The 11969-nt window shown below is 40.1% G+C and overlaps 1 protein-coding gene across 1 annotated transcript in view; it reads left to right on the plus strand.

Annotated features, from left to right (window-relative positions):
* The window catches only part of LRPPRC (leucine rich pentatricopeptide repeat containing), a 140099-nt gene extending 128449 nt beyond the window's left edge, over positions 1-11650 (plus strand). Inside the window, exons 35-38 of the mRNA XM_063123988.1 lie at positions 714-788; positions 3683-3767; positions 9444-9586; positions 10564-11650. Coding sequence (XP_062980058.1) covers positions 714-788; positions 3683-3767; positions 9444-9586; positions 10564-10632 — 372 coding nt within the window. The 3' untranslated portion in view covers positions 10633-11650. The remainder of the gene's footprint in view (positions 1-713; positions 789-3682; positions 3768-9443; positions 9587-10563) is intronic.
* Positions 11651-11969: the final 319 nt, after the last annotated feature.

An 11969-nucleotide genomic window follows, 5' to 3' on the forward strand; every position in this document is an offset into this window, starting at 1 on the left:
AACTCCTCTGAGCATAAGCTAAAATATTATCTGAATTTTCCGCCCTGTAGTTTCCAAGATGGGACAGACACCTGATTTGTCCAGTCTGTCACAGAAACTTTTTTTGAGTTTTAACTTTTGTCTCTTGAGCACTGGCTGTCGGTTGCAAAGAAAGCCTTTTATAAAATAGAGAGATTGAAATCAGTCCTTTTGTATGCATAAGTGTAGGTAATTATACTTTAAAGAGAACTTGCTTTGTACATTTTAATTTTTATAAAGAAACGAGCAGTTATCTCCCTGACACCTTATTAAATGTATAATTAACCTTATGATCCCTAGCTCACTTGTGAATGCTTGGCAGAATAATTGGAGAGAAATTGTGTCCCCCCCCCTTTCTTTCTTTTACAGTCCCAAATCTCTTTTCCGTAGGATGTTAAAGCATTTGTTCATTTTCTCTCCCCTTTTGAGAAAACTTAATGTTTATTGTGCCAAGGACAGCGTTTGCCAGAAAAAGAAGGGGGGGGATTGGCTTGGCACCCCCATTTGTTTTCCTTTCGGTAGGTTTTTATTAAGTGGTCGACTATTAAGGCTTTTGGTTAATAATGATTTATTACTGGTTATTGTGAACCTTTTTAATTGGAAGTTTTCACCTTACCTAGTTTTATTTATCAAGAAACCCCAGTTGCCTTTGCTCATTTAATTTTTCTCTCTCTCTTTTCCTTCTCCCTTTCAAGAGATGCCGTGCAATAGGTGAACAAAAGAGGGAACTCGTGGCTTTCTTTGTGAAGACAGCCCAGCGGCCAGGACAGGTATATCAACTTTTTATCTTTTTCTTTTTTTTTTTTACATGAAAGCAACTCACTTTTTCTAGCATCTTCACTTAATCATGCCCTGATATCAGCATTTGTATTATTTAACATTCAGATTTAATACAAATAATACAAATTTAATGTTAAATTTGTATTATTTAACATTAACACATTGCGCTTTCTTAGTACAAGAAGAAAGGAAAGGAGAAACTATTTTGATTGAACCAATAAGGCCTGTGAGCATTGAGCCTTATCGGCCCCTTCCAACTCTACTATTCTATGATTCTATTTTGTTTTTGTTTTTTCTGTTTTGTTTTGTTTTTTCCTGGGGGAGAACATGGGAGAACATGAACATATGGTGCATCGCAAACATAGTTGCAAGTCTATATTTTGTGCAGTATATCATTTTTCAGAAAACACTGATTTAGCAATTTGCTTTGTTGTCTAGGCCAACTAATCTTCACTTTATTTGTTTACTTTGTTTTCATTAACTGAAAAGTAAGCATTGAGAAATAAAACTTGAATGATACATTCTGTCAGGAAGCATGTTGCAAGATATATTGGCAGCATAAACACATCCAAATAGAATTAGAAAATGTTTCAGGAATCCAGATGCTCAAACTGGCCCATGCTGGACATTTAGTCTATTGTTAATAATAACAAAACTAGATCCTTTCCTGAATCTACCCAGGAGATTCACAATTAGGCCCTTCAACATACTAAAAACCACTTTAAGAAGGATCTCTGATAATTATATTCTACATGTACATGGTGTTTGGTAGGCCACAATTAGTGGACAGGTTAATAATCATGTTTGATGCAATATCAGTGCCATACGTTTTGGCACTCTGTCTTCTTTGTGAAGATGTGTGTTTTCCGGTAAATATGTTTCTGCCAAATAGTGATGTAAATCTAGCTCCTTCTGAAAATCCATTCACTTAACTTTTGTACTGGGGAGAAGTCTCCTTGCTATCAGTTCCACTTTTTTAAAAAGTGCTTGTGTTGAGCCAAACATATCAGCCTTATGAGCACAGACTAGGCTTTTGCATGCTATTGGGGGCGGGGATGGGGGTGGAATTGAACAATAGGACTACTTGTGTGCGAACCAGTGGCTTGGATGGTTGGTCATGATCACAGCCTGAAATCTCATGGGTTATGTGAGATTATTCCAGAAAGCAATAGGGTGAAGTCACATTAATGTCACTTAATTATTAATCTCAGATGTCAATGCTAGCTTTGCAATTCTTCAGAATTGTAACAGGGACTTTAGAAATTGCTGTATTTCAAAAGGATAAATGTGCAAGTGTTTGCATTTGCCTTTGAGAGTGGAACCTTTATTTAGGAGCCAAATCATCTGCACTAGAAAGGGCCTTCCAGGTTGGATGCCCACCATAGAGGGAGCCTGGCTGCACACCCTGACAGTCATCACCTCAAAAAGAAGGATGCTGGACTAGATGGACCCTTGGTCTGATCCAGCATGGCTCTTCTTAAGGGGGGGGGGCAGTTGTTCTCTGTGGATCTGAGGAAATGGAAACCCCAAACTGCATTGACACTTAATTTTTAAATGGAAGTTGTGGATCTCCAGATTCTAGCCAGAGCATGCAAGTAGAAAACTACCTACTGGCCAATTATGGCTATTTCAACAAGATTCAAAATGTGTCTATATATTAAATCTGGATTACCTAAATTTCATCCCGTGACCCATTCCATGAGGTGCTGTCACTTAGCCCATGGAGATGTTAATGATTGACTTCCCAGGTTTGAAGTACTTTGTTCTTTTATATGAGAAGTTTGGTGGCTAATTAGACAAGGCTCAGCAGCTCTGTTGTGGCTCACAGGGCATTAAAGGAAAAGAGGAAAGTTTAAAAGACGTGAGTCCTTTAATACGAGACGAGCAGGGGAGTTCTCTTAAACGGTACATTTTTTTGTTATTTATAAGACCTGCGTCTCAGAAAACCATGCATAAAGTATTAATTTGGTAAGTGTTATTCTGCTTAAGTGCTAGTAATTGCCCTGTTCCAAGATGCATATGAAAGTCGAAAGCTGCAAACTTGTGTTTTAAAAAACACATGCACACAGAAGAACATGTATGTCAAATTTATAAGGACCCAATCCACTAAGAGATTCTCCTGCATAAGATCGATTAAAGGAGATGTGCAAGCCACGGTACTTCCCAGGTGGATTCTGTGGATCTGTATCTTTCTCAATATGTATATGTACAAGTATGTGAAAGAGAGCATGATTTTCGTAGCCTGTTGGTGATTTTCTAATTGGCTTGCGTAGGCCACAATCCAGGAGAACGCTTGCGCAGTATCTCCAGAGGAGCACATATTTTTTCGGAGTGATTCCTTCTGAGAAGCTGCCCTTATAGGATCCCAAGACAGCATCTTAGCTTCCCCAGAGTTTAGAAGTAGTCTTGTTGCGGAGCCATTCATGGCAGTGCGATGATACTAATGGGGGAATGGCTGTAGCTCAGTGGTCGAGTTGCATGCTTTGATTGCAGAAGGATCGCAGGTTCAACCCCCAGCATCTCTAGCAAGTGCTGGGAAAGATGCCTGCCTAAAGCCCAGGAGAGCTGCTGCCAGTCCGTGCAGGCAGTGGTAGCTAGATGGACCGATGGTCTGATGTGCTATAAGGCAACTTCCCATTTGCCTTTCTTTGTTGGTTATTAATATAGCATTCATGGCATGCTATAGGATAAAATAGCCCCCTACCCTAATGATCCTATAATATCTTGTTTTATAATTCTCCCCTTTAAAAAAAAATCCTGCACACACATGCCTCTGGATTATGGCCATTGCATATTCTGTGTCCTCGGCCCCGGATTCTTAGGAAGGGTGTTTTTCTGTTATTCTGTGCCCAAAATAATTCTTCTGTGCCTTTTATTTTTCTAGGTTCACAAATTGAAGACATTGATGGATCTAGTTCCTGATTTCACAGATATGTCCTTTTTTTACTCTTACCTCATGAAATGCCATGGTAAGATATTGTATATTTTACTTTGTTTTAATCAACATTTTTGTGCTATTTGATGTGACACAATGAAAGCAACACTTTTAACAAGGTAACAGAATTAAAAATCTGAGAGTTTGGGACATCACAGTTCCGTCTGTGGATGTTTTAAGGATTGTTCTGTGACATCAGGATCTCTTAGCCCATGACAAGCTATACAAGTGAAACCGGTGCAGTTTTCCTAATAGCCGCAGATGTGCACAAGCAAAGCACACAGTGGGTGGTTTATTGAAGCCAAAGTGAATTGTAGTGTGTGCTGGTGCCCATTTTGGATATTCAGTTCTTGGCGGAGGGTTGTCTTAGTTTGACATGTCACACAAACCTGGGCACAAGGGATTTGAGGGTAAAACAACCTTCAACTAACCCTACAACAGACCATGGTTCTCTTGAGCCATGGTGGGCTGTGGTGATCATACAAACCTAGCCAGTGTTTGAACAAACTTGTAAGGGAAACTTAAGTCAGTAATAAGAGTATATTGTGCTATGCATTGAGAAGATCCCAGTTCAAACTTAGGCATCTCTAACTAAAGGATCTCAAGTAGCAGGGAAAGGCTAGGAAAGACCTCAGAGAGCCAATACGGATAGCAGTTTTTTCAAAGTTTTGCAGAACTGTTTATTGTACCAGCCAAAGGCCATGACAAATACTTCAAAAGAAAATATTTACACATATATACAGTAATATAAATATTAATTTTTCCTTGATTGAACACACCGTTTTCAAAGTACAATGTATTTTTATATAATTGTTTTCAGAACAACATTTAGATGTTCATTTGATTTAGCAATGAACTTTTTTTCATCATAAACTGTTTAAATTAAACTGCTGTTACTATGGGTTTTTTTAAAAAAATATTCTTTATATTTCTAGCCCACTCTTCTCCTTACAGTCCCAGGGCATGGTACCTATAATTGAAACTGCATAAAATTACTAAAAAACACTATAAAAGCTCAATTAGCTATTGAAATTCTTGTGTGTGCTTCCTCCTCACCCCGTGGAAAAAGTAATGAGTTAATTGAACAGTACTGCTTGTTTACTTTAAATGTAGCATCTCCTAGGTCACCAATCATTCCTGGAAAAATACAACTTTTAAAATCCAAGTGGTCAGAAGATAACAAGCTGAAGTATACAAAATACAGCCTGATTCACTCCTTTTCTTCCTTCCCACAGTGAGGGGAAAGGGCACGTGGTGGGAACTCAAGTCTCATTTCTCCCTGGAAAAAAGTGAAGAGGTCCCTTTTAACATTGCAATCTTTGGGAACCACATTTTATATTATTTAATAATTTCCTTTATTTTTTCTCTCTAAGCTCAGACTTGTCCTGGGGGTGTGAGGTATGAGCCATTGGGTTGGACTGAGAATCAATTATACTTTGTGCTACTGAAATCAGAACATAAGAAGAGCCCTGCTGGATCAGACCAAGGGTCAATCTAGTCCAGCACTCTGATCACACAGTGGCCAACCAGCCATCAGACAAGGACCAACAAGGAGGACATGGTGCAACAGCACAATCCCACCCATGTTCCCAGCAACTGGTGCACACAGCCCCGAATACTGGAGATAGCACACAACTATCAGGGCTAGTAGCCATTCGCTATTGATAACCCCCTTTTAAAGCCATCCAAATTGGTGGCCATCACTGGTAGTGAGTTCCATAATTTAACTATGCACTATGTAAAGAGGTACTTCCTTTTATCTGTCCTGGATCTCCCACCAATCAGCTGAATAGGGATTCAGCTTGTGCTGGATGGGGTTACACTCCTCCTGAAGACACAGGTCTGCAGTTTGGGTCTACTTCTGGACTCAGCCCTGAGCCTGGATGACCAGGTTTCAGCGGTGGCCAGGAGTGCATTTGCACAGTTAAAGCTAGTGCGCCAGCTGTGCCTGTTCCTAGAGATGTCAGACCTGGCCACTGTGACACATGCCTTAGTTACATCCCAATTGGATTACTGAAACGCACTCTACATGGGGCTGCCTTTGAAGAGTGTTCGGAAACTCCAGCTGGTTCAAAGAGCTGCAGCCAGATTGTTGACCGGGGCTGGTTACAGGGAGCATACAACTCCCCTGCTAAAACAGCTCTATGGGCTTCCAGTTTGTTTCCGGGCACAATTCAAAGTGCTGGTTATGACCTATAAAGCCCTATATGGTTCGGGTCCAAGTTATCTGAAAGATCGTATGCTCCCTTACAATCCTGCCCAGGGCTTTCTCAGTGGCTGCTCCAGTACTCTGGAACTCTTCCCAGAGAAGCTAGACTGGCTCCCTCCATTCTACCAGGTTTCTGTAATGCCCACTATGTTTAGGTTCTCCTTTGAAACCAAGCACTCCAGTTCTCCCATTTTGGCTTGGAGGCTTCTAGCATTTGCATAGACCATTGATTTTAAGGGGAAAATACATTCATCAAACCTATTCTGGATCCAACCTTGCTAAGGAGTGGGAAATGTTTTTCCAGTGCTTTAGATAGTATTTTTGTGGCGGTTTTGCTAAAGGCATCGAAGGTGAAAGTCTTAGGCTCTAGCCAAAAGGAAAATGAACTACAAAAACTGCAGAGGCCACAAGTGAGGGAGGAAGCAGCAGCAGGCACCTCTCCACTGTGCCTGGGTCCAGCTCCAGCTGAGAGCCCCCTCCCTCCTGCTACCAACTGTCTCTGCAGAGGCCACCAGTGAGGGAGGAAGCAGCAGCCAGGCACCTCTCCACCGTGCCTGGGTCCAGCTCCAGCTGAGAGCCCCCTCCCTCCTGCTACCAACTGTCTCTGCAGAGGCCACCAGTGAGGGAGGAAGCAGCAGCCAGGCACCTCTCCACCGTGCCTGGGTCCAGCTCCAGCTGAGAGCCCCCTCCCTCCTGCTGTCAACTGTAACTGCTGAACTTTGCAACTAAGATTGTAGTGCCTGAATTTGCTTTCCTTTCCCCCCTCCTCCTCCTCCCTCCCTCCCAATCCCCTTTCCTTTTGTGTCATGTCTTTTAGATTGTAAGCCTGTGGGCAGGGACTGTCAAGAAATACTTTTGTAAGCCGCCGTGAGAGCCTTTTTTGGCTGAATGGCAGCATAAAAATCCTTAAATAAATAAATAAATAAATAAATAAAAACAGACTTCTTCCAAAGCCAGGGAACATGTGCACCTTCGTTCCTTTTTTCATCAGGGACGTAAACCTCTGGGACTGTGTCCAGGACTGGGGGAGGAAAAAGCCCTTCGCATTGTTAGTCTTCCAAGAATAAAGAATTACTAAGAAAATGTCTCAATTGTGCGGTCCATTAAACATAATCTCGCTGTTCCTTTTTTTTTTTTTCATACAATAGATACTTCTATTTTAAAGGAATGGGAAGTTAACAATTTCTATTATACCTTCATTAAACCATCACTTTGTGCAGGTTCTGAAGCCTCCCACAGTTAAAAAGCAACTCATCCACTTGCAGCTGTGAGTGGGAAGTTTTTCCTTGGCAAATGGAAGGGTCTGAAATGTACATCTCTACAGAATATAAGCTTTTATTTCTCGCTATGTATAGCATTAAGTAACTCCTATTGGGAAGGCAGATATCAAAAAAGGTAAAAGAAAATCAAATAGTTCAGCGTAATTTCCCAAGCCCTGCAGAAAGACCTGTTTAGTGTTTCTGTCACTCATCACAAGTAGAAGCAGAGCAGGGACAGTAAATGTTTTTGCTGCTGCAACCTCTATAAAGAAAAATAGGAATTAGCAAAAATAGACTGTAGGTCAGTAACAGAAGACAAGCTTTGTATGCAGAAGGTCCCAGGTTCAATTCCTGCCGTCTCCAGGTACAGCTGGGAAAGACCCTCCTCTGAAAAACGGGAGGACCGCTGACAGTCAGTGGAGATAATACTGACTGAGCTAGGTAGACTGAAGTCCAGCTTTGTATAAAATCACTTTCTGTGTTATCCCAATGTTAATAAAAGAGATATTCTGATCTCTTCTTTTTACATGTGCATGATTTGAGCAGCTTCTAAATGTTTATAAATAAATAAGACTAGGAGCGGAATCCAAATCTATGCCGGTATTTGTACCTTAGGTCAGCATTGAATTATTTTCCATATCTAGTTGTTTCTGCATTTTACATCTTCATTTTATACCATTTGAAACTTAATACCCCTGGCCTTGCTATTGCATCCTTTAAGAAGAATCTGTGCTGAAAATCATCAATTCTAGGGATTGCAGGTTCTGACACAGTGTCGGTGTGATTTGGTTCTCTGTTGATATAGTCATCATGAGTATGGAAATCTTCATAAAATCACTTGCTGTGGATATTGTTGGATTTATCAGGTCTGGAAAATAATAGGTTGCGCTATTTTTAAAAATGGGTTTAATGTCCTGAATTATGCAGGGGGAGAAATCATTTAAATTGTATGTGCAGGTGCTGCTTACAATATAGAAGTAAAGGGGGGTTCTGTTTCATGCCTAATGGTCAGAGAATGAACCTGTTCACATGTCATGACTTCCCGCCATGGATTAATTTACTCGCAGCAGCTGTTGTGTTTTGCCTGGCATCCATAGACACTTGACTTGTTGTCGCTTGTCCTGTTGTGCAAACCTAGGTAACGGGTTGTTTGAGGGATAGACAACCCTTAATCAACCCTAAAATAAGTCATGGGCAAATTAAGCCACAGTAGGCTGTCATATGTACAAACTAGAGAACTTGCAGACGTCCTCATTGAATTTGTGCCATCTTTGTTTAATAATGTGTCTTTTTTCTTATTTTAAATAGCTCATTCAGCCTTTGGCCTTAAACTCAGGCTATCAATAGCTTTTAAAGATGTTTTTAATCAATTTGATGTCTTTTAACGAATGTCATGTAATTAAATATACTTACTTCAAAGTCTAAATTAAAGTGACTTTTTTCAGGATCCTCGTGGAAGGAGGCAGTTGCTCAAATGTGCGAACTTAAATTTAATGAACGAAACTTGCTATTCATTATCAAAAGGAAAGCACATGTTTAGCATTTCCTTTTCCATTAAATTTTGAAATGTGGGGCATTGCACTCTTTGAGTTACTCTTTACCAGAGCCAGGAACAGCTTCTTAAAGAAACAAAGTCAAGGCCCATCTGTATTGTGAACAATCCAGATTTAAAAGCTCTATTGCCATTCATCTCCAGTGAGCTTGTTCTGTTTCACTTTTCTGATTTTCTTATTACTAGAAGGAAAGCTGTAGAAATGTTATTCTGCAAAGCAAAATGTCTGCTACCTTAGGATAATAACTAGAAGAGGAAGCCACCATCTTTTACCCCAAATTGGCACAGGGAAAAGGGAATCAATTGGTTTATCGCTGAAGCCTGCTCTCTGGTGGAGCTTTAAGAGTCCCAAAGCTTGGAATCCCAGGTTTTCAGCCCTTGGCGTTACTGCTTTCCAGTAATTAATAAAGACATGAATTTAATCTGCAATTATAAAGCTTTAGTTCATTTAATCACACCAATTAATCGATTAAAGCCTGCAGCCCTATTTGAGATCTACTTAGTCTGGCATTCTTTCACCAGTATGACTGGGGTTACTGAAACAACCCACAAAGTTGAGTCTGGAGGCCACCTGCAAACCCTGTGTAAGCTTTTCTGAAGTGAATGGAACTAGAAATGTCTGGCATCATGCATATGGATAGATAAATTACAGTGTTCCATTTTATTTTCATTTTATTTTCTCCACCTTAGCATTGGATGAGGATGTGGCTTCGGCCAAAGCCCTATATGATAAAATGAAAGCTGAGAAAATGCACCCAGATGAGATATTCCTGAAACGTTTGGCAGAACTCCTGAAGAAAGCGGGAGAGCCCATTCCTTTCACCGAACCCCCTGTGAGTGTTTACCGATTTTCAAAGAAATAGCTCTGCAAACATGTTTGTGTGCGTTAATAAAACGTGGCGTGCTTAATTACGCTGGGATTAAGGCTTCACAGAGAACCCTCGAAGGAGTCTACAAATGAAGTGCTGGGTATATTGTAGGCATTGTATTAATCTGGCATTAGACTTGACTGGTGGGAGAAGGAAATCTTCGGGGGTTATTATGTTTAAAGTAGAAGTTCATTATTGAGCATTCATGTTCAGGTGTGAATTTATCAAGCATCCTTGGAGTGTTTTATTAAACTTTAAATGATTTCCGCATGCTTTAGTTGAGATGAGTTTAGGTGTCAGCTAATTGCTAGTTTTTAAATGTAAAGATTCCCCCCGCCCCCCAATAGCATCTGTAGGATGAAAATGTAAAACAGAAGAACTAATTTTCTCAGGCAGCTTGACTTATCTTTACTAATTTTGCCAACAAAAACACAAACCTTGGCCCCTCTGTAAATCTGCTTAATTGAGGGGAATAAATGTATAAAAAACAGTGCAGACCTCTTGAAGTCTTCAGTACATTACTTTAATATGAGAATCTACAGAAAGCAGGTACAGGCAAATTAATGTAGTTGTGGTTAGGGCTAGGATTATCTATGAATCCTATTTTGGAGGATTATTATATTTGATGGCAGCAAGAAATAACTCTTCATTTAGGGTCCAATCCATGTGTCCATGGATCTTGCTTATCACTGTTATTTAGATCACAGTTGTCAAAGTACTAGATGGGCTTCCCTCTCAAGATATGGAGGCATTTGCTCCATCTAAACCATCACAAAATGCCAAATCCGTGCCTCTCATTCTTTGTCATTGCTAACAAAACAGGGATAGAATAGCAGAGTTTAGAGGGGACAATAGTTTGAGCCACAATTTGCTTAGCATATACACTAAAATACAAGTTTGTCTCCCTTCCCTCCTCTCTTTCTTCTTTTACTCCATTGTAGGAGAGCTTCAGATTCTATGTAGAGAAGTTGAGGAACGAAAGACAGGGACATTCATCAGATGAAGATTAACTTTGTAAGGTGTTCATTGCGATTAGTAATATTGTGACTGTGAAAAGAATGTTTTAAATAATGTATTATTGTCAGAGAGAAATAAAATTGAAAAAGGACTCTTCAGTGTAATATGACTGACTTATGTAAAATTATGTCTTGAAGCAGTTTGAAATGGCATTTTTCTGGAGCAATTGTAAGCAGGTTGCCGGACCTGCTAACATGACAAAATATAGATCTGGATGCAAACAGTAGACACCTTCATCAACTGCACACATTTCACCCACGCCAAGCAGTTCCAGTTCTGTGCCAAAAGGACCTTGTATGTACAGAATAAATTCATGCAAAGTATATTGGTATGCATTATTTGCTTCTAAAATTCAGGGGGGGGGGGAGGTTTTCAACACAAGATGTGTTGACTAAAAGAAACAAGACAGGAGCATGGAGATTTGGGGTAGATTCCTATTGTAGGTGCAAGGTGGTAAATAGCTCTAGCTATGGGACAGGGTGTTTATGTCCCCCAAGCCCCTTCTGATCCTTGGGGGGAAAATACCTTGTTTCCAGGATGATTTCTGATGGTGAGTTCCCAAAGTTTACCCACGAGAGATAATATGAGCACTGATATTCTGCCAAATTCAGCATCAGAAATCACATTTTATTCTTCTTTAGCTCCTTCGGAGGTGCAGAATTCACAGTCCCAGACCATGTGGGTGTTGACAAATCAAATCCTTCAGCCTTAAAAGCTGTATATTTTTCCATGACAACACATCCCTGAGCATATGACTGCTTTTCAGAAAGCCCTTCATCTTTATAACCACTGCACTTCTCTACATTGAAGCTCTCTCTTATTTTTTCTTTTACTTGTAAATAATGGATAGGAATTGGGGAAACAGTAAGAGAGAATGGGTAATTCAGTTCAAGCCAACAGGTCCTGGCTTTTTCTTTAACAAACCTTTGAACAATAGATTATATGTTTGAATGATCATCATTTGCAAGTATCATAGCAGTTCTGTGCAAACAAATAAACTTTAAAATGTTCTTTGTTGTTTTCTTTTGCGTATATAAAACATAACTTAGTTTTTCCTAGGGTATTTGTTTTCCTACTGTTCACAGTTCGGAACTATGGAGGTTTGGGGGATTTTTAGCTTAGGAAAAAAGGCAACTATGATAGAAGATTTTGTGGAGGTAGGTAGAGAAACTGGACAGGAAGAATTTTTTCTCCCCTCTCATCGTACTAGAACCCAGGGGACATCCAACGAAGCTGTACAGTAGGAGATTTAGGACTGCACATTGTTAAAGTATAGTGTTTGCTGTCAGAAGATGTAGTGACGGCTGCCAATTTGGACAGCTTTAAAAGC

Source organism: Elgaria multicarinata, chromosome 4 (genome assembly GCF_023053635.1).
Source record: "Elgaria multicarinata webbii isolate HBS135686 ecotype San Diego chromosome 4, rElgMul1.1.pri, whole genome shotgun sequence".
Lineage (NCBI taxonomy): Eukaryota > Metazoa > Chordata > Lepidosauria > Squamata > Anguidae > Elgaria > Elgaria multicarinata.